We start from the raw sequence: 23065 nt of genomic DNA on the forward strand, positions 1-23065 counted from the left end.
TAAGGCAAACTCAGCCCAGGGTAGTAAATCGGACCAGACATTCTGTCTAGAGTTCACATATGCTTGGAGAAACTGCTTTAAGGTATGATTCGTCCTCTCTGTCTGTCCATTGGCCTGTGGATGGTAGGCTGATGTGAGGTCCAAGGATATGTCAAATTTCTTGCATAATGACCTCCAGAATTTCGCCATACATTGAACCCCTCGATCAGAGAGTATGTGTCTTGGGAGTCCGTGGAGGAGAAAGATGTGGCAAATGAACAATTTCGCTAACTCTGGAGCCATCTTGGAAAAGTGGTCCACGGTGACCCAGATGGTGTTGTTGCCACTGGATGGAGGTAAATCCACAATGAAATCCATGCCTATATGTGTCCACGGCTCACTAGGTGCAGGAAGTGGTTGAAGGAGCCCCCAAGGAAGGCCTGTCGGCGGCTTCTGACAAGCACAAATGGGACATGATTCTACATACGCTTGAGCGTCTTTTTTCATGGTTGGCCACCAGTAGAACCTTTGAAGAGTAGAAAGAGTTCTAGCTTGTCCAGGGTGGCCTGCGAGCAAGGAATCATGAGCCCATCTGAGGATTTTCCTTCTGAGTGGTCGGGGAACCACTGTCTTCCCGGATGGCACTGTGTGTGTAGCGGAGAGGAGCACCCTCGTTGGGTCAATGATGTGCCGTGGAGTGTCTGGAACATCTTCCGTGGTGAACGAATGGGAGAGTGCATCGGTTTGGGTGTTCTTATTGGCTTGCCGGTATCGCAAGAGGAAATTGAACCGGGTAAAAAATAGGGACCAGCGGGCCTGCCTGTGATTAAGGCGTTCAGCATGGTGTAAGTACTCGAGGTTCTTGTGGTCAGTGTAAACCATGATTTGGTGCTGCGCTTCCTCAAGCCAGGGGCGCTACTCCTCAAAGGCTAGTTTAATTGCCAGTAATTCCTTGTCCCCAATTCCGTAATTACACTCCACAGGAGAGAAGCGTTGGGAGAAGAACGAGCATGGGTGCAAGGTGTGATTGGCTGAATGCTGTCTGAGGACTGCACTAACACCAATGTCAGAAGCATCCACCCCGACGATGAAGGGTCGTCGAGGATCTGTGTGACATAAGCGCAGTTCTTATAGGAACGCCTCCTTGAGTTCTTGGAAGGCAGTCACGGCTTCAGATGACCACTGGGAGGGATTGGCTCCCTTGTGAGTCATAGCTGTGAGTGGGGCGGTCAGCGTTGAATAATGGTGGATGAACAACCTGTAGTAGTTAGTAAAACCCAGGAATCTTCGAAGCGCTTTAAGACCTGTAGGTTGAGGCCAATCTCGAATACTCTTAGTCTTTGGTGGATCCATCTGGAACCCTTGGCTTGAGACCACATAGCCCAGAAAGGGGACCGACTCCTGATGAAAGGAGCAGTTCTCCAGTTTGGCATATAACTGGTTATCCCTCAAGCGTTGTAAGACGTTGGCGATGTCCAAGTGATGGCTCTGAAGGTCTTATGAAAATACCAGAATGTCGTCCAGATAACCCACGACACAACTGTAGAGCATATCTCTGAAGATTTTGTTCATCATATTCTGAAATACCACCGGGGCGTTGCAGAGGCCAAACGGCATTACTAAATATTCAAAATGGCCGTCGCTGGTGTTAAATGCGGTTTTCCATTCGTCGCCCCAGCGTATCCTGTCCAAATTATACGCTCCTCTGAGGTCCAATTTGGTAAATATCTTGGAGCCTGTCAAAAAGTTCAGAGATTAATGGCAATGGGTAGCGATCCTTCTGGGTAATCTCATTTAAGCCGCAGTAATCTATGCACGGCCGGAGGGAGCCATCTTTTTTTCCCACAAAAAAGAACCCGGCTCCAGCAGGAGACTTAGAAGGCCGAATGAAGCCTTTCGCCAAATTCTCTTGTATATATTCAGAAATGGCCTTTGTCTCAGTCAGAGAAAGTGGGTACACCCTTCCTCTGGGAGGCTCAGTTTTGGGTAATAAGTTTATAGCGCAATCGAATGAGCAGTGAGGTAGTAAAGTATCAACGGCTTTCTTGGAGAACACGTCTTTAAAAGAGGAGTATTGCAGTGGAAGACCCGGAAGGGATCCTCCAAGCATTTTCCATGGCAGGAGTTGCCCCAGTGGGACAGTTGTAAAGTGCTCCAATCGAATTGTGGTGTGTACAGTTGTAACCATGGCAGTCCAAGCACCACAGGGTGTATAGCCTTATCTAGTACCAAGAAAGAAATGGTCTCCATGTGCAGTGATCCGGTGCGAAGTTGGTTAAGGATCGTGGAGAAGGTAACTTCGCCTGGTAACCGTTTGCCATGAATAGAAGACAGTAGCAATGGCGTAGGTGTTCCACGAGTTGTCTAAGTATAAAGTTTCCACCGGCCCCGGAGTCCACCAGTGCCAGGGTGTGAAATTCCAGGGCATCCGAGCCAATAGAGACAGGCAGTGTTAGCGGAGGAGAGGGCGCGGTCAGGCCTAGGAGGAGTCCTCCGGCAGATCCTAGGCCTGGGAGTTTCCCGGACAGAGTGGACAGGAAGGTACCACATGACCCAGTTGGCCACAATACATGCAAAGACCTGATCTTTGCCAACGATGCTTCTCCTTTGCAGATAGATGACTGTGACCCATTTGCATCGGTTCCTCTTCCTTGGTGCTAGGTGTAGAAGCGGTCTGGGTGGTAGATGTTGGGTGAATGTGTGGAACACCCGAAGACGTACTCTTGGATCCCCTAGCCTCGTGTGACCTCTCACGCAGACGGCGATCAATTCGACCGGCGAGGTCAATAAGTGAGTCCAAGGCCTCAGGGAGTTCTTGTGCTGCTAATTTGTCCTTGATGCGTGAACTTAGACCCTCTAGGAATATGGCACGCAGGCAGCCCAGATCCCAGTGTAATTCTGAGGAAAGAGTCCTAAACTCAATGACATAATCGGTCAGTGGCTTGACACCTTGTTGTAGATGCAGGAGTGCAGATCCGGCGATGTTCTTGCGACCGGGGTCATCAAATACGGAGTGGAATAGGGCGAGGAAGCCCAGCAAGTCATTGAGGATCGGATCCGTTCGCTCCCAAAGGGGTGATGCCCAGGCCAAGGCTTTTCCATCCAGGAGGGACAAGATGTACGTAGTTTTGGAAACTACGTCGGGGAAGTATGCAGGTTGTAAGAAAAAGTGCATGTTGCACTGATTCAAAAAGTCCCTACACAACAAGGGGTCACCTGTGAAATGAGGAGGTGCAGGCAGAGGCACTGGAGGCCGGAACGGTGACGAATGAGATGCAGGGCTTGGCTTGCCAGGGGTCGAGGCAGAGTCCAGCCGATTACTCAATTGATTTATGGCGTTAGCTGAAGTCTCTAATACCTTTTGCTGCTCTGTAATTCGCTGGACCAGGCCAGGGATGGCCTGAATCTCCGAGACCTGTGCCAGGTCCATGGACTTGGCAATCTGTTAGGATTTGTAGATATGTGGGCCCTGGGCCGAGGTGAGAGGGAGGAGCCCTGTGAGCCTCACCGTTGGGAGGCAAGGTCTCAGCGGATGTCAGACACAGTTGTGGAATAAAGTCTTTATTAGAGAGAGAGAGAGAGAGAGGCACTGCCCAAGAAGCGGGGAGTGCAGGAGAAAGTCACAGAGTCTGTGCGGTGGGGATATACCCAGGGGAATACCTCAATAGTGAAGGTACGGCAATGATCCACAGAGCGGGGTACATCGATGAGGTTCCTCTGTAGAGATGATTCGGTAGTGGCCTGCAGCGCAGGGTACATCGAAGGGGTTCCTCACTTAGCAGTGGTACGGTAGTGGCCCACAGCGTGGGGTACACCGGTGAGGTTTTCCCACTAGAGATGGTACAGTAGAGGTCCGCAGCACGAGGTACACCGATGAGGTTTCCTATTAGAGATGGTACGGTAGTGGCCCGCAGGGCGGGGTACACCGGAGAGGATTCCACACTAGAGATGGTATGGTAGTGGTCCGTAGAGTGAAGGTACTCACAGTGATGAATGTTCCAGTAGAATCCCCGGGGAGCGGGGATGGGTAGTAGTCCAGGGCAGAAGGCCCTCCGAGGAGCGGACAGCCAGAGACAAGGAAAGGGCTCCCGAGGAGCAGGTACCCAGAGCGTCCTACACCAAAGGTGCAGGAACTGGAACGGAAAGTCTGTAGTGAGCGAAGCGGATTCAGCAATGAGGGAACTTGTTGCCAAGTCGTCAGTAGGCAGGGCCAGCCGGCTTAGGTATCCAGGAGTGATGACATCATCCGGAGGGGACGCCCCTGAGGTTCCCGCCATGATGTGCATATGACTGGCCTGTGCGCGTGCGCGCGCCTAAATGATTCCAAAGGCAAGATAGCGGTCGGCAGTACCCACGCCATCCCGGGGACCCCAGGCAGGTTGGCGGTATCTGGCGGAAGCCGCCATTCTCCCCAACGGGGTCAATGCAGCAAAGAAAGAGGTGAGCATCAGCCATCTGCGACTGACGGGCGTAACATGCTCTCTCCTGTCTCTCCTTTGATCTAAAGCTTCAGATATCCTCCTGCTTCTGCCGACTTGTTTCTCACTTCCTGAGCTCTCTTGCCCTTTGGCATGACCCCAGCACTGGGTCATGCCAAAGGGCAAGAGACACAGCGGTGTCCCCAGCACTGGTGTGCTGGCCTCTCCTGCATGGTTCAGTGGAGCTTCATAGATCTACAAAGTATCACGTGGTTCAAGCAGCTTGATCATTGTCTGACATCCATACGAAAGAAGCCAGGGTTGGCAAAAGGAGGATTGCATTGGAAATGCCAACACGGAGGACAGGATGCAGGGCTGAGGAGCCATGGAAGTGAGAGATAGAGGTGCCTGGCACCAGTAAATCGTTTTTAAGAGGGATCCCACCCATGGCAACACCTATTGCTGGGTACCATCATGATGCCCCATTCTTCCCATCCTCAAGCTGATACTGCAAGCAAGCAAGCTACAGGGCATCCCCTTCTGCATGATGCCGTGTGCAGCTGCACAGTTCTCAAACCCCAAAACCCGGCCCTGCATAGGAAAGCCTCAGTAGTCTGAAAAGAACTCAGAAATCCTAGAGACAGTGCTGTGTTTAATTGAGTGATCAGTTGATCAGAGGGAGTGAAGCCAGGTTGGGCTCCACTCTGATTTAAATTAAGCTGTGAAATGAACTGGGAACATGACCACCTACCCTGCAGTTTTCATCTTCGAGCTCCAGTTCACCAACTAAAAGAATTTAAAAAAAACACAGAGGTTTAGTTCCCAGTGGCTCCATGTTTCAAGGGTAGACTGATCCAATCTTGAGTTTACCCCTCTGCATGCATGAACTGGAGTCCTACTTGTCTAAAGAAAACTGGTACTGGACCAGCCTGGGTTTGGGGTTTTTTTTGTTTTGTTTTTTTATTTGGAAGGAGGACCCCAGTAGATTCCTCCTGTTCATTTAGGCTTCCAGCTTACGCAAAACCGAGACTGGGATGCGGTGGCATTATGGCCAGTGTTAGACACACTGGAGCCCAGGGTAGAAACTAAAGAGCTGGCCTGTCAGCGGTGTCCTTAAGCTCTTCCTCAGTGTTGACATGTTGCCGAGGTTGGGAGGGAGAGTTTTGTGGTGCTGGAGCCCTGGGCAGTTGCCCTGCTTGCCCTTCCCTAAAGCCAGCCCTGGGACCCATGAGCCTTCATTCACAACTACTCTGGGATTTTCCTCTTACCTTATAACCTCACCCAACTCACTCAGCCCTTGCTCCAGGACCCTGCAATCACAAGCTGTAAATCGTCTGCTAGATGTCGCTGTTGTGCAGTGAGTGAGACTCCTCCCCCTCCCCCCCAGGACTTTGAATGCTTCCTCACAGCATCACGAGTCAGCCTGGTAAGGACCCAGGAATCAAACCCAGTTCCTCTGCATGGCAGTACTGAACACTGCTACTGAGCCTCTGCCAGACCTTAAAAAAAAAAAAAAAAAATGGAGCCGGGCGGTCAGTCTGCCAGTTGGTGATTGCGGGGGTATCACGAGAAGCAGGGAGAGAGCAAAGCGAGGGAGCTGAGAACCTTTTTCTTAATGCCTAATTAATTTAGCATGTCATCACCGTACAATTCCTCTTCCTTTATATATTAATTTATTGCTGCCCTAAAGAGTTTATTTTTTTACTTCAGCTTTCTTTCTGAATACTGGAAAAACCAAAGTTCTGTTCTTTGCTGCCAAGATATCCATTTGACGCCCCCTCTTCTGCCCTTTTCTGATTCTGCAAGGAGCTTTATTGTCACATTTGATCGTGCCTGATCTTTTATTTTTCACATATCTAAACTCTGTTCTTTCGTGACTCACTGACTTTATAATATTTGCAAAATTCATCCATTTCTTTCCATAGATGCATGCCATTCTCCACTTCAGACTATTTTCATTTTACTTCTAGTCTACTGCAGTGCTCTCCATCCCAACCCACCTGAGTCCTCCCACCTTCCACTTCAAGTCCAGGAGCCCATGCTTCTCTCCTTCTCACTTCCTTGCACTAGGGGTGGGCGTGGGGGAAAAAATGTAGTTTCATACCATTGCGCCTTTTCGTTTCGGCTTTATGACGTCTCTGTTGTTTTGTTTTCCCATTCGTTTATTTCGTTTTAGCGTGCACATTTAGCATGCCATATAAATCTCACATAAATACATGCATTTAAAAAGTGAGTTTGACTTTTCTTGATTCAGCTGTTTTGATGTTACAGAAAATCTAAAGATTGTTCTTGTGGTGTGTTGATCTCGCCGAAAGAGAGAAGCGAAGTCCAGTTGTCTCCCCCTGTACAATCCTAGTCCTTTGCCATGAACCTCTCACTTTTTAACCACACTCCTCTTCCCCACTCCTCATCCCGCCATGACAAAACAGAGAAGCAGAGCCTGGAGATTCAAGCCACCTCTTGCTTAGCGGGAAGGAGCTGACACTTTACAGGGGAGGCATTGACTCATATTATAATTTTGAACACTGCAGTTGCTTTCCTGTAGCTTTCCGCATCCTTTATTCTGTGCTGGGCCTATGGTCTCTCGCTTGGCTGGTTTCTTCTAGTATCAGTGCTGAAGCAGCTGGTGTGCTCACAGATGTGAAAAATTATTATTATTTTTTTTTTTCTAAATCTCCCAGGCTGACCGTTCAGGGTGAATCCCCCACGCTGCTGGCTCTTCAAGGGCTGTTAGATGCATTAGATCTTGTGCAGCATTGTTTCCTGCAGGCACTCGTGGAGAGCAAAACATACAGGAAGACCTTTGAAGGCATGGAAATTGCGGGACATGGTGAACGAGCCAGCATGAGACTGTCAAATAACCTCATCACTAAAAAACCTGGGCAGGGAAAAAAAAAAAGATTTCTGTGTGTGAATATTTGCAGCCACCTGCTTATTTCGGCTCTTTCCAGGTCTCATTCTGCTCCGACCTGATGCACTCTCGTGGCCCATCTGTCATCTCGGTAGCATTAATCTGTTTTCCTAGCTGCTCGCTCCCGCTTCCATGTGTGTAATAAACCACTTAGAGCACCCCTGGATGTGCTGTCTCAGCATCTTGCGCTGCGAGTGTCTTTTCCAGTGCCTTCTGCCTGGGGTGTTTTATGATTGTCCAATGCTGCCCCCACCCCCCACCTGTTCTTGCTTTCCGTATCAGTCTCACTATTTTTCTCTGCACTCCATATTCATTTTTTCCCAACCTTTGTATTTTAGAGCTACTTATTATTATTATTTTTTTTTTTACTATGAAATAAAACTCTTTATTTTCCCCGGTGACCTTCTCTTTGTACAGCCATGTTTTGACTGAATAAGTGGAAGGGAGCTGGGATGGAGGGCTCAGGAATTGCTGGGACACACTGTTCAGCTACCTTTTATTACTCAGTTTCTTTTTAGATTTATTTTCATTTCATTTTTTCTTCTTTTGTCAGTCCTTTCTTTTTTTTTTTTTGGGTCTCTCTCTCTCTCTCTCTGCCGCCACAGTGAAAGCTGCTCTATTCCCCCCGCTGTGTTTTTCTTTCTATAATTCACCTTCTCTCTCTCATCCCTTAGTAATGCTTTTGCTGTAGATTTGATAATTTTTTTAGACTTTTTTTTTCCTAGACTCATACAGATTCAATAAATGCACTCGTTCCTCCCGTGGTGCCATCGTGTTCCCTTGCGTTCCCTATGCTCCTGTGTCACAGCAGCGAGACTTACTGGGCGTGTGGGCCCCCAGAAGCACTGAGAAATGTAATCTGGGTGACAGTTCAATTCGCCTGTCTATGGAACAGCCTACTATCCAGGGAATTACTGCATATTACATATTATATATAATATATATTATATATAATATATATATATATATATATATATATATATAGCCCCTACCTAAGAAGGTAACTTTAAAAGTGGGGTGCGGCTGCACATTGTACGCACGTTTGTCAGCCGGCACCCAGGGCTCGCGTGCATGCTATAAAATAGCCTGGCTGCACGCACATGTGCGCTGAATTTTAAGTGAGCATGCTCCTGTGCGCACAAATCCCACTTCTGCCGCGTAAGTGGGGACATTTTAAAATGGACGCACGCCGACGCCATTGCCTGTCTTGCCAGTTCCTCCCCAGTTCGCCCAGTTACCAGTTAGGTCTTCCAAACCTCTCTGGTTTGATAGCCTGTACACCCCCCCCCCCCTCCCAGTTACCCCAGACCCTTTACGCCCCGCTGAATGGATCGTTACTTTTATTTTTTTTTTTTCTACTTACACGCCATCCATAACGGAAGCGAAGTTATGAGGCAGGGAACCTCGGTGCAGGGTCGGATCGCATAAGTGTTTACATGCAAATTTCAGGGTCGTATCCCCCAACCCCCCCTCGTACCGCCCATGCCCTGCCCAGACCAAGCCCCACCCCTTTTTGAGATGTTCCGAGATGGACGCACAGCGGCATTTACGTGCATATCCGGGCGGCTTTTCAAATCCGCTCGGCGCACACCAGCCCGAGATATTCGCGCATCCCCCTAATTTTGGCGCACATCAGGCTTTCAAAATTCACCTGTAAGTGTGCAGGGTTCACACTTAGTCCCTTGGCTAAGTCTTCATTCAGCCTCGGTTTTTAGTAGCCCAAACTAGTGGATCCTTCGAGGAGGTGGAGGGTAGTGGTGGGTGCCGGGTGGGGAGGCAGCACAGTAAACATTGGCCTAGGGGCAGCAAAACAAGAGAGCACTGGTCCTGAGGCAAACAAAAAACAAACAGCAGCTCCTCCTCTTGCAAAATGCCACACTGCTTTCCCGCTCTGCTTGTTTTAATACAGGCTGGAGCTGACGGGCCCAGCAGCCTCACTGGAGGTGAGGCTAGGATTGTCATACTCCTAACAGGACTTAAACTAGAGATATTTAGTGGGGATCCCTGAGGGGTGGGGAGGTCTCTCTGCTCACACATTCATGAATTCTGCCCTCGGCTTGTTTTATTTTCTGTAAAATAAACAAATTGATTACCCAGCTGAATTTGCCAGACCGACCCCCCCTGATGTAAGTTAGAAAGAGCAGACACCCCCCCCCCCCCCCCCCCACCGTGGAGGAAAATGCAAAAGTAGGTTGGGATATCCATAACAGGAGACGTGCCACCCCCTATGAGAGGTCCTGCCGTGCTCAGTCTGGGCAGCACCTGTACTCAGTCTGGGCAGCACCTGTAGCGATAGATGGAGCAGAGGCAGGGGCAGGGCAGCGCCGTAGCCGTGCTTTAAATTCGTAACCATAAATCCACTTCTTTAATGTAACGATGGACTTCGCCCAAGAAGACCCCCAGGCAGTTCTGGCAGTTTTGAAAGCGAGTGTGTGTGTGTGTGTGTGTGTTGTGTGTGCGTGTGTGTGTGTGTGTGTGTTGTGTGCGTTTGGGGGGGATGGAGGAGGTGCAGGGGCTTGCCTGTGCTTGGGATAGGACTGAAAAGAGAGGTGAGTTAATTCCTCTGGCCTTGGCACCCATAGCCATGCACCGGAGCTCTTTTCAGGACCCTCCCAATTGTGGGCCCTAAATCCCACCACTGGATGTCATCATTGCACAATGACTGGGACTCCCTCCTCACCAGGTAGGGTTGCCAGCCGGCTCCGGGTTTTCAGGAGGGGCTGATCTAGTCCTGCTGTTACCCCATGCAGAGGCTCACTTGTCTCAGGGACATCGGTAGAGACACCAGAAGTACGAGTCCCTGCAAGTCATTGGGTAAAAGCAGGACTGGATCGGCCTGTCCTGAAACTCTGCAGCCAGCTGGAAACCCTCGTGCCAGTGGCCAGGAATGCTGCCTCCACAGCACGGGAAGCCAACTTTTTCAAAATGGCTAAACCCAACACAAACACAAATTGCCCATCCCTGAACACAGTGAAGAAGTTTATGCGGTAGGGGGGGGGGGGGGGGGGGGGGGGGTGTGCTTGAGCAACCAAAATGCTGGCGCCTATGCTTCTCTTTATGCCCAGGGAATGGAAGAGCTCCCCTGAGAATCAAACCCGGGTTTCCCCTTCTGGACCCTGCAGGGCTCTGTCGCTGAGCCACCGGGCCGCCGTTCCATCCCTTGAACAGTGAGGGCCTCTTTTGCCCTTTACCATCTCCAGGCTTCTCTCTTTTGAGCGTGGAGCAAGCCATGCAGTTTGGCAGCGAGCGATGCGTTAAAAAATCATTACTGCGATGCTGACAAAACATTTCATCTCTTCCTGTGCGCTCTCACCTCTAGCCCTGACAGGAATCATCTTGACAGAGCTAGGGGCTGGTGAGCATCTTGTTAAAAAACGCAGCGGGGATAGGAAGCTTGAGAGGTAATAGTACCAGCTTCCAGGGGCGTTTTCGCTCTTTTTTTTTTTTTTTTGTGGGTTAAGATTATCCAAAGAGAACCTTTCCCATACCTAATACAAAAGGGAGTCTATTCTGTTTGTTCAAAGGCCCGTGTCCCAGCAGGGTAGGAAGGAATGCACCTTAGGTAGGTTTTTTTTGTCTGTGAGGTCACCAAGGTGTCAGGAAGGGGTACATTGTAAACCGATCCCTGGCCGCAGCAAAAGAAACAGGTGGGAAGCTTGTTTGACTTTAGCAGGCCCAGCAGGAAATTTAACAGGCAGCTCCTGCCTCTTAACGTCCTACCGGCCAGCATGGGCCCAGCCAGGACCTCTAAGCCAGCTGGGTGGAGATGGCACGTCGTTTAGATGTGTCAGATATGTGGAGTTTGTGGTCCTGTGATTTCAAACAGAGGTCAACATGGCAAACCCCAAAGTGCATTGGGCTGAAAGTGAAAAAAAAAAAGAGCTCCTGATTTTGCCCAGTTCGTAAAGCTTTGTGAACGCCAGCTTCTTGGATGATCCGATTTTTCCACGGTGAAGTCTGGCACTGGGCTCTTAGCTGCCTGGGGCTGTGGCACATTGAAACTGTGATCTCATTCCTTTTTGCAAGTACTGCTTTAACTTTCCTCATTTATGTAACAGCTTGGAAATGCCACCCCTGAAATGCAGAACAGTTGCAAGCTAAAAGGTAGTTTTTTTAAAAAAGCTGGCCCGAACACAAAAAAAAAAGACCGTGTGCGAGCACATATCCGCAAATGTGGGCACACGCACGCTCGTTTTAAAGTTGCCTTTCCCCGTCTGACCCTTCTGCCTCAGAGCAGACGAGCGTCGCGTGAAAATGAGCAGCATTTCTCGGAGCTGAGAAAATGAGTTGTAGCCCTTTGAGTTGTGCTTCTTTTAAATGCTTTGGCTCTTTCCAGATGTGGGCGGCCCCGCTGATCCCATCGCTCCCACCATCATCATTCCACCTAGGAACACGAGTGCTGTGTCGGGGACGTCGGAGGTGACCATGGAGTGTGTTGCCAATGCAAGGTGCGTCCGGACCTCTCCTTTGATACAGGAGTCTTTCCTTCCATTAGAATGGATCTCTGCATGTTGTTGGGCTCCTGTCACTGGGCAGGAGGCAGAGAGCCTGTTAGCAGGGATCCACAGCTGCCCGATTCAGGCCTCTTCTCATCCGGATGCATTCCGATCCTTGCAATTCCAGTATCCCATGGAACAAATGAGGCTGAATATGAAAGTAGGACCGTAATGCATGGGGGGGGGGGGGGGAAGGAAGGGCTGTCACTCTGGATCTGGCTGTCAGCAGTAAAACAAAACAGAAAGGCAAAGTCTAAATCTGCAGCTCTGTCTCTTAAAACTTTTCATTTGTATCGGGCACACACCCCTTTGGGATTTTAGTCACTTCGCATAGCAGCAGCAGCCGTACAAGGAACCTGCCTATAATAATGGGCTTTCGAGCATGTGCTGTTTGCAGCGGGAGGATGGAGCGCGGTTGGGAATTTCAGGCACCTTAAATACACAGCCAAAGGCGGAGAACAACTCCAAGGAGGGGGAGGTCAGTGCTACGTAATCCGTTATCTACTCTCTCCCCACTCCCCAGAGAGATTTGTGCCTGGAAGGTGACGGATCGTGTGAATCCAGGCTCCGGGTCAGATGCTGGAGGAAAAGCTGCTGCTGCTGCTGTCTTCTGCCCCGGCTGTGCAGTCTTTCAGTTTGGAGCTGCCTGCCCTCTTTCCTCTTCTGATATGCGATGCCATGTTATTGAAAGAAAGGGTCCTTCTCCTCTCCTTCTTTGCCTCCCTCCCCCCCCCCCCCCCCTCTCCCCGCAGGCCTCTGATGAAACTGCACATCGTCTGGAAGAAGGACGGGGCGCCGCTGTCCAGCGGGATCAGCGACTACAACCGGAGACTGACCATCGTGAACCCCACGGCCAGCGACGCCGGGCTCTACGAGTGCGAGGCCATCCTGCGCAGCAGCAGCGTCCCCTCCATCACCCGCGGCGCCTTCCTCTCCGTGCTGGGTGAGCGCGGTCCGGGGGGGGGGCCTTACGAGAAGCGCTCAGCCGGGCCGGCAAGAAACAGGGCGAGTAGACGGGAGCCGCCCTGCGCCTCGTCCTAAGCGAAGGAATGGAAGGCCCGGCCACGTGGGGGGAGGAGGGGCTCGTGGACATTACTGCGCAGTTGTCCGGCAGAGGATCTGGGTTTGGGTCCCCAGTTCAAATCTTCCACTCCCGGGGGTGGTGGGTGGAAGTGATGTTGGCAGGGGCTGAGGATGCTGGGGGAGGCAGCACTTTAAGTTCCAGAGGGGGGGGGGGGGGAGGTTCCAGTCGTTGCTCAATGGTGACACCTACTGTCCAGAAGGAGTTCTGACCGGTGCCTGGGCTTTGGCCGAGGGCTGTCACTGCAATGCTGGACCCAAAGTAAGCTGGGACGAGACATAAAGGATGGGGGGGGGGGGGGGGGGGGTGAAAACCCTTGCACAGTTGTAAATGAAGGCTCATGGCGCCAGGTCCCAGTCCCTTTACCCGACTGAGCAGGAATCCCAAAGAAGCAGGAGAGACAAGGCCAGGCCGAAAAAAGAAAAAAAATAAATAGAAATAAAAAAGAAATTGGGAAAGATATTCTTCTAACCGTCCATAGATAAGGGCATTGATCTCTAGAGATGGAGGAAAGATTTCAATAAAAAGGAACTATATAAGGGGTGGAATTGGGAGTGTAGGGAACGTCTGGCTTCTCTCTCTGTGAGGGGTGGAGCGTTATATGAACTCAGCCTGTCATCCCCCCCCCCCTGCCTTGCAGAGCCACCCCAGTTTCTGAAGGAGCCGCAGAGGCACCTCAGCGCCGAGATGGAGAAGGTGGTGGAGATACCTTGCCAAGCCAAAGGTAAGAATCCATGGAAGCTTCTTCCGGGAGGCGGCGACCACGCCAGACTCCCCCCGTCTGGTGACGTGCGACCTTCTCTCCCCCCCGCAGGAGTGCCGCGGCCGCAGATCTCCTGGTACAAGGACGCCGCCGCCCTGGCCGTGGGAAAGGCGAGCCGCTTCAAGCTGCTGAAGGAGGGGAACCTGCAGATCAGCGGCCTGCTGCCGGACGACACGGGGATGTTCCAGTGCTTCGCCCGCAACGATGCCGGGGAAGTGCAGGCCTCCACCTACCTGGCAGTCACCAGTAAGCGATTTTTCCCAGGCTTTTTGGAAGTTGCCGCTTGCACAAGGGGGGGGTGGGGGAGGGGAGGCATAGCCCCGTTTTACCCAGAAGGGCCTGGTTCTTAAAGAATGATTCCAGGAGATTCCTGTGAACGCCGCCGTATCACGACCTGTGAGAAGGAAGCGCTTGACTATTTATTTCCCTGTACGTACCCGGATCAGTCCAGGACAGCTGGGTTTTGCCTCCCCACCAGCAGATGGAGACAGAACAAGACTTTGCGGACTCTGTCCTATACCCCTGAGGTGCCACCTTGTGTCTGCAGGTATTCTTCTGTCTCCAGCAGATGGTGGAGGTGCAAAGCCTAGTGTCTCTTGGTGGTGCTAAGTTAGGGGTAGTTTGGTTCTCCTTTTCATTGTTTGGTAATGCTTTTTGATTTGTTAGGGGAACTTGGTCAGGGTTCCTTTAAATTAAAAAAAAAAAAAAAAAGAGGTTTCAGCAAGAGAAGGCAAGTAGTGCACAGCGTCTAGCCTCCCAGGGCAATGCGATGTACAATTCTCGTATCTTACAAGGCGATAGCCGCATTATTATTAAAACATAGGAAGTGAAATCCAGCGATCAGATCCTGGATAGCTACCTTATTTATTTATTTATTTAACACTTTTCTATACCGACCTTCATGGTAGAGACCATATCAGGTCGGTTCACATTGAATAGGGGAACTGAACCAAGAACAGTAACCGAAAACAAAAGGTTGAACATGAAACCTTCTAGCAAGGTTGAACCTTCTAGCAGGACTCCTCCCCCCCCTTCAATCTATTATCCTGGCTTGCGAACATCAGGCCCCTTTGAAAGGTTTCGTAACAGAGTCAGGCCTTGGCTGCCTCCTCGAACCCTTGCAGCTTGCCCGCTCTCGGGGATAACGGGTTTCCCAGATGTGCGGCCGTGACGGAAAAGGCTTTATCACTCGTACGGGTGAACGTTGCCTCTGTGAAAGCAGGGAAGCCCTTCCAAAGGGATTCTTGCAAAGAGCACACGTTACAAAAATGTGACACCCCCCCCTGCCATCCAGGCAGGATCCAAGCCACGCAAGGCTTTGAATATTAAAGCCCAAACCTTAAGTGTAGCCTAGAAGCTACAGGAGAGCCGAGGGGGGTCTCCTGAAAACGGGAGAGTCAGGATCAGAAAAGGCCCTGTTGGATAAGAGCCGGGTTGCAGCATTTTGAATCCTTTGGAGATGTATTCACTCGCACGTAAAGGGTCATTTTCAGCAGCCCATTTAGGGCTACGATTTGCAGACTTTTTAATACTTACATTTTATTACATTTTTTTTTCAACCAAACGGACCAAGGGATTATTCAGCAATCATTGGAAATACAAACTCCCCAGCAACGCTGCCACCCCAGCAATCCCCGTTTATTTACTCGCAGAGTTTAGCTCAGATTTTGGAAGTTTGCTTATGTGCCCAAATCCGCTCAGAAACTCTGCGGGGCCTGCACGGGCTCTAGGGCTGCATTCATGCTGGAGAGAGAAGGTGTAACTTTTTTTCGTGAGTCTGGATTCATGTGCGTCATTTTTGAAAATTAAATGTAGGAGCATTCCAGGTGGCGTGGCTTAAATTTATCTGGCTAAGTCCGATCAGGAAAATAGCTGTCCTGCAAGTCCTTGAGCTGAATGAGCAGGGGGGCGGCAAAACCGGGATTGGCTTACAGAACCAGCTGCTGAACCGTATGAGGCCCAAGCATCACAGCTGGAACAAACTTCACCGATGTGATGACATCACGGTTTCTTAGAACTCCAGGCCTCATATACTCAATGAGGTCATCAGACTGTGACAAGTTGTTTCTTTTTTCTTGGTTCGAGGTGGGGAGCTGAGGGTGAATAATCTGATTTTACACTCTCTGGGGCATTCTCTCGTAGTTTCATTCACTGTATTGGAAAATCCAGGAAAGGTTTAGCTAGGAGATCCCGCCATCGAGGACAGGGTGCTGTGTGCTCAGCTCTCCCACTTTTCCCCCACAGGCATCGCTCCAAACATCACCAGGGGGCCGCTGGACAGCACGGTGATTGATGGCATGGCCGTGGTTATGAGCTGCGAGACCTCAGGGGCTCCCCGACCTGCAATCACTTGGCAAAAAGGTAAAAGGCAGGGCAGAAATGTCACAGGGCTGCTGCTGAGAGGTGGGTGGCTGAGGAAGCACCCAGGCTGGGGTGATTAGGCACATCGCATGGGACGTGTATTGACTGAAGAGGCAAGCCTGTCAAAGTACACACACAACAGCATGTACTCAAATGGTCCCTACTCAGAAGAGCTTATAATCTGAGCATTTACTACCTTAATAAACTTGGCCACCAAGAGTTAAATTGACTTCTCCAAAAGCTTCCTTTGTTTAGCCTGCTTGATATTGACCCCCTGGACTGGCTGTGATCTTCCAGATTCAGTCTGAGATCACTAAAGACAGGCAAAAAGAAGAGACTCAGGCACCGTGAGTCATGAGAGAGAAGGAGTTTTGGAAAGGGAAATGTTCCACTAACTTTTTAACTTGAAAATCCTGAACTGCATCAAACGGGACTGAAATTGGTGCTTTTAATTAAATGGCATCTAAGAGCAGGTGGCAAAGCTGCAGATCAGTGGCACCATCATCGTGAGCGAATCTGAAGTCAGCAGAATCACTTTCTCAGATTATTTCTTCATGCATATTATTAACGGATTCTGTACTTCTATCAATATTCATGAAAAACTGACTCATCCCCATCCCTGCCCCCTCCCAGATTCAGACTTTTTACATTTGGCCTTGAACACTGCAAAGAGGCTGATTTACCAAAGGAGCACACAGAGCACCAATAACACTGAAAAGGGGGGTCGATTTATCAAAGAAGCACAAACTGCATCGATAACACTGCACCAATACCTCTGAAAAGTCAATTTAACAAAAACGCGTACACTGCACTGATAACACTGAAAATGAGCACACATTGGGGTAGATTTTAAAAGGTTGCACGTGGGCATACATGTGCTCCGATTTTATAATTTGCGCAGGCGCGCGCAAGTTATAAAATCCGGGGTCATCGCGCACAAGGGGGTGCACAATTGTGCACCTTGCACATGCCGAGCCGCGCGGCCTTCTCCCGTTCCCTTCCCCCTAACCTGACCTTCCCACCCCTTCCACTAACCTTTCCCCCCCAGCCCATCTCTAATCCCCCCCCCCCCCCCAAAACTTTTGCACACGCCGGATGATTGCCGACACGCGATCTCTGACACCGCGGCAAGTGGCCGCTGTGATAGGAGCCGCTGACACCTCCCCCAGACCACCCACGCCCAGCCCCCTCCTCGCCCCCTTTTTGCAAGCCCCGGGACGTATGCGCGTCCCGGGGCTTTACGCGTACCGTCGGGCCTTTTGAAAATAGGCCTGGTGCGCGTGAGGCCGGTTATGCGCGTAACCTTTTGAAAATCCGGCCCGTCGTGTTGTTATCTGTGGACCCTTGGGCTGAGGTGAGATTGGCTCTAGCTGCAGGGAGGAGCCCTGCAGGTTCCCACCGTCAGCAGGCAGGACCCAGGAGAAGCAGAGACCGGTCAGAGGCGTCACCTTTGCCAGCCCACGTTCCCCCCTGGGTTGAGCCTTTGGGTGCTGGGGCCAGCAGGACTTAGGCGAGGGTCTCTGCAGATGACTGGAGACGTGGTCCAAGGCCAGACTAGGTCGCAGGCAGGCAGCGATCGAGGCGTATTCAGGGTCCAGGCAGGGGTCGAAACCAGGTATCTGTCCGAGGAAGAGGAAAGGGACGGATAGGGCTGAGGCATGCTGGGCAGGCAAGGCAGGAACAGACTGGACAGAAGAAGGCCGGAACAGGCTGGACAAACGAAGACTGGAATAGCTGGGCAGACAACTAGAACAGGCTGGGCAGACGAAGACTGAAACAAGCTGAGCCGTAACATGCACGGCTCAAGGTAACGCTTGCCTCTGCTTTGTCAGAGCATTCCTCAGCAAAAGGCCATTAACGACCCTGGTTCCGTGTAATTATTTTTTATATCTTTGGGAGCCTCTAAGCTGGTTCCCCTCCCCTCCCCTCCCCCCCTACCTCGGTCAGATTTAAAGGCACCCTTCATCCCTCCTAAGAGAGCAGGGGGATTCAGCACGGGGCCCGCATGCTGATGACTTCTTTGACTTTGAATGAATTGGAATGGCTGTAAGGTCACCTCGGTTCACCGGAAAGCTATTATCGTTCTTCTTGATCTCGGGTTTATTCCTTTTTTTTTTTTTTTTCATTACTGTTGTCGGTCACATTTTCTTGGGATTTCTGAGAATTCATGTTAAAAAAAAAAATATTACAAAAATAAGAGGCATTCCAGCCCCGCAGCTCCGGTCACAGTGCTGCTTGCTGTAACACAAGGAGTCTGTTTTCACAGGGCACCTGAAGAACACGTGTATTGGTGGGGGGGGGAGGCGGGGTATAACAAAAAAAATAGGGATGCATGAAAACAAAATTGTAGAAATAGCTCTAAAAAAATTGTAATCAAAATCCGGGGGGGGGGGAAGGTGGCAAATGACTTCCTTTGCTCCACCTGTGAGCACCCGTGCATCACTGGTTGGGCCCAGATACACAGCACAGACCTGCCTGCTGGGGACATCGTTTCACTTCTCGTCTCTACCACTTAATACAGCTGAGCCTTTTCCATGCTCAGTGACCAATCCTAAGGGCCTGAGGGCGGAGACCATGCAACCCTGTGAATTTTCTGATGGTGCATTGGAAAAGGAAACATTACCATACCTGGAGGCATCTAGTGTTTGCTGTTTCAGTGGGGAGGGTGATAGGGATTAAAAGCATTAAGAAAAATTTCCATTCTGGAGAGTTCATCCGGAAGAGAAGGCTGAAAGGAAGTCATTTTTGCCACGTCTGTAATTCATTTCCTGAGGACGCTTGTCTCTTGATCTCCTTCCAGTGCCCCTCCCCGGGGATTTTCACTGCTCTATGTTTTCTGTTTCTCTCCATTCCAGGGGAACGGATCCTGGCCAGCGGCTCGGTCCAGCTCCCCCGCTTCACCCTGCTGGAGTCCGGCAGCTTGCTGATCAGCCCGGCCCACCTCTCCGACGCAGGCACCTACACCTGCCTGGCCACCAACTCACGTGGGGTGGATGAGGCTTCTGCAGATGTCATCGTCTGGGGTAATGACAGGGGATGGCGGAGGGGAGGGAGGATGTGGCATCTGTCTGGTCGCGCTTCCTGTCATTTGTCTCCTGTCCAACTGATTCCAAACGTGACACAGGCATGCCCTTCACAATTAATACCTATATCACAAAAAAAAAATAAGAGCTATAAGGTTTGGTCTTCTTAGTTTGGTCAGAATATGAACAGTTAAGCATTTCCAGTCCGTTTTTAGTATTAGGGCATTACCCCCAATATTATTCAGGTTCAGATTTCCATAAAGGTTTTTCTTCCCTCCTTAGCTATCCATGTTACCCTTCTCATGCTATGTTGTATAAGGGATATTATTTACTAAGCAGGGAGGGGGCTCCCTTCCTCACCAGCCTTCCTCATCTGCCCGGTCAAGCTATCCCTGTTGCACGTCTACGAGGAACAGTTGCATACTGTGGGGATAATTTACCTAGGAATGTGGTCGGTGTGAATTGTCCATTTCTCTTCTGAATTCTCAGCCTGGCCCCTGGAGGTGAAAGCAATCAGATTGCTTCAGAAATCACAAGGAATTTCATGGGTGTTCCTCTGTCTCTTCCAGCCCGTACCCGGATCATGGACCCACCGCAGGATCAGAGCGTCATCAAAGGAACCAAGGCCTCCATGAGCTGTGGCGTGAGCCATGACCCTAGTGTAACCATAAGGTGCGCCTCTTGTGTTAGCCCATGTCCTCTCAAGTCTTTCCGCTCCTTGGGGCTGTCTCAGATTTTAGGATGATTTGGGTTCTCTCTCTCGCTCCAGTCAGCTCCATGAGGACAATATTCAGCCATTATCCAGTTGAGCGAGTTAACGGGGTAAGCTTATCCGGCTGACTTAGCCAAAATATGCAGTGGCATGCCTGCGTCACTGAGTGTACCCGGCTATCTTATAGTTAGCCGGATAAGTTTATATGGCTAACTATAGGACAGCCAAATAGCTGCCCTAGACCTGTCTGTCTAATTAAGGGCCTGATTTATTAAGGCTTGTCTCCCAGTCTGTGTCTATGGGGAAAATGCTTATAAATGTGGCCCTAAGTTAGCCGGATAAGTAGCTCTGCCCCCAGAATGCCCCATCCTGCCCCTCGCTTATCCAGGTAACTGTTTAGCCAGATAAACAGCCAGCTAAGTGGCAGACACTCTGCGTAGCCGAATATTCAAACAGTGGCCACTTAGCTGGCTAAGTGACGCTGAATATCAATTTCCATTTTTTCAGACAACCTATCCCTTTTTTTCTAAGATTCCTCTCGGCCGTTTCCTCTCACACTGTTTCCTGTTGTAGTATTTAAGTAAACAAATGCTTGTCAACGTTTGAAACCCGAAGCATTGGTTGCTAGTGCCATGGTGTCTTCTGGTGGGAAGTGTGGACACTGCGGTGGGGAAAGGACCTCACACCCTGTGGGATCAGCCAGTCACTGATAGCTGAATTTCATGATCTTTGCTTCTGGGCAGGAAAGGTCAACAAGACGTAGAGCCTTACCGTAAGCATATCTGTACACATGTTTGTATGTGTGTGTGTGTGTATATATATATAATATATATTATTTATTTATTTATTTATTTTTTTAAAGGCTATTTAATCATTTAAAACAGATAATGGTGGAGCTTTGATAATTTTCTTATGATTTTCCCTGGATCATTTCTAAGTGATCCAAGATTGTGATCATTCAAACCCCTATGGGTTGTGGCCTTATGTTGCAATCTGGAAGCACCAACCAATTTCCCATCTCTGCTGGTGGACAGCTGTTTTTGCAGCCCAGGGAGGGGGGTGGAGGGGGGTCAGTATCCCTTTAACTTACCCAACAGCTGCTGTGACGGCATCTCGGTTGTCAGCTGATGTCATCGGTTATCATCCTGCTGCACGAGGATGGAGCCATCTCACACCTCCTGTTCCATTCTCCCGCTGCAGCGAGTCAAAGGAAGTCTCACACAGCCAGAGGAAGTCTTCAGGGATTGCCCTGTTTCAGGCCGATACTGTAAAGCGCGTGGAAAAACGGGCGCTCGGTGTTGAGCGCCCGCTTTCCTAACGCGTGATACCGTATTTAAATGAGAGGTCGCGCTGGAAAGGAGGCGCTACAGGCAATAGCTCGCCCCTAACGCCTCCTTAGCAGCGGATGCCCAGGAGAGGTCGGCTGTCAGCGGGTTTGGAAAACGGACGCTCAATTTTACGAGCGTGCGTTTTCCTAACCTTTGCACAGCCACGGGTTAAGAAAACGGACGCTCGTAAAGTTGAGCGTCCGTTTTCCTAACCTGACCCGCAGCACAGTTTTAAAAAAGTTTTGGGTTTTTTTTAACCTTTTGGTTCCTCCGACTTAATATCGCCACGATATTAAGTCAGATGATGTACAGAAAAGCAGTATTTTCTGCTTTTCTGTACACTTTTCCGGGCTGCTCAGAAATTAGCACCTGCCCTGAGCGTAAAATGAGCGGTTCGGGCGCACATTTTTTTTCTGTACTGTGGGTGAATAACTAATAGCCTCATCAATATGCATTTGTATGTGATTAGCGCTATTAGTTTCGGGGGTGGGGTGGGGTTTGGATGCGCGTTTGGGATGTGCTAAACCCCTTATTGTATAACAGTGGCTGTGTGTCCAAAAAGCTCATCCAACCACGGGTAAAACAGAGCACTCAGCTGATCGCACTTTACTGTATCAGCAAGCATAAAATGTACAAGAAAACAACAAAATAAAATGACTAAGATTTATAATAACTGTACATTAGTGGACTTCAGCCATTGGGTTAGCTCTGTTTATTCTAGAAAGTATTTTTGACTGTTCTGGAAAATAAATCCAGCTCAAAATTAAAAAAAAACAAAAAACCCTGAAAAATTTCCAACCACAATAACTTCTTTAAATATTGAACTCACCGTGAACATTTTCCAAATTGGAACTTGATAGTAGTAAAATATATATGAACTCTGTTTAAAAATTTACAGTGCTTTAAAAAAAATTAACATGACTTAGCTTCAGTCTTAGTGACTATTTTATTGGGCAGTAATAATGTGCAGTGGAGTGGCGTGAGCCCGGGAGGTGCCAATGCTCTCTTGTCTGCTCCGGGTGTTAGTAGTTTGCATGTGCCTGCTGCGCCCTCTGGTGACTATTAGACAAATGTGGGCCTCAGGATGAGGCCTTCCATTTATAAGATACAAGCCGTTAAGCCCGTTAAAATGGGCTACATTACATTTTTTTTTCAGTCCATTTTCGAACACAGCACCCTTCTACACTTTTTCTCCCTCACTCCCCCTTCCCCTCATTCACTCACCCCTTCCCTCCACTCAGTCTTACTCACCCTCTGTCTCCCACTGCCTCCCTCCCCTCACTCTCACCTCCCTCCCCTTCCCTCAGTCACTCCCCACCCTCTCTCAATCCCATCCCCTCTCCCTCAGCCCTCCTCCACTCCCTTTTTCTCTGCTCCACAACTTCTTACCTTCCACTTACTCACATCCCTCTGTCTCTCACCTCCCCCTCATTCTCCCTCTCCCCCCTCATTCTCCCTCTCCCCTCCCACCCACTCTCTCCTCCCACCCACACACTCTCCTCCTTCCCTCCCACCCACCCATTCTCTCCTCGCTCCCTCCCACACACCCACTCCTCCCTCCCTCCCTCCACCCAAACACACACTCTCTCCTCCCTCCCTCTCACTCACTCCCTCCCTCCCTCTCACTCTCTCCTCCCTCCCTCCCTCTCACTCTCTCCTTCCTCGCTACTGGCCACTGCTCCTCATCGCCGCCGCTGCCACTACCGCTCGACGCCGCCCGACGCCGCCATGTTGATATCCAGCTGACGCTCGCTGAGACCGACGTGCTTGCCCGCACATGCGCAGTAGAGCTGCTCACATGTGCAGTAGAGCTGCTCTCTACTGCGCATTTGCGACACATCAGTCAAGCTTCTTTTATTAGGTTGATAGTACTATATATTATAACGGAGTAAGAAAAAAAAGTGGACATGGCTTATAACACCCACCAAATAATATTTATTGTGAAATTATGTTACAGTATATTGGTGGCACCTGTTTAAGAGTTAGAATTCCA

The 23065-nt window shown here is 50.0% G+C and overlaps 1 protein-coding gene across 4 annotated transcripts in view; it reads left to right on the forward strand.

The window, feature by feature from the left end:
• The window catches only part of SDK2 (sidekick cell adhesion molecule 2), a 577803-nt gene that overhangs the window by 433838 nt on the left and 120900 nt on the right, over positions 1-23065 (forward strand). For all 4 annotated transcript variants that reach the window (XM_029599248.1, XM_029599249.1, XM_029599250.1 and 1 more), the window contains exons 6-12: positions 11645-11756; positions 12557-12747; positions 13526-13609; positions 13700-13894; positions 15893-16009; positions 18865-19032; positions 19602-19704. In XM_029599248.1, coding sequence (XP_029455108.1) covers positions 11645-11756; positions 12557-12747; positions 13526-13609; positions 13700-13894; positions 15893-16009; positions 18865-19032; positions 19602-19704 — 970 coding nt within the window. The remainder of the gene's footprint in view (positions 1-11644; positions 11757-12556; positions 12748-13525; positions 13610-13699; positions 13895-15892; positions 16010-18864; positions 19033-19601; positions 19705-23065) is intronic.

Source organism: Rhinatrema bivittatum, chromosome 4, assembly GCF_901001135.1.
Source record: "Rhinatrema bivittatum chromosome 4, aRhiBiv1.1, whole genome shotgun sequence".
Taxonomy (NCBI): domain Eukaryota; kingdom Metazoa; phylum Chordata; class Amphibia; order Gymnophiona; family Rhinatrematidae; genus Rhinatrema; species Rhinatrema bivittatum.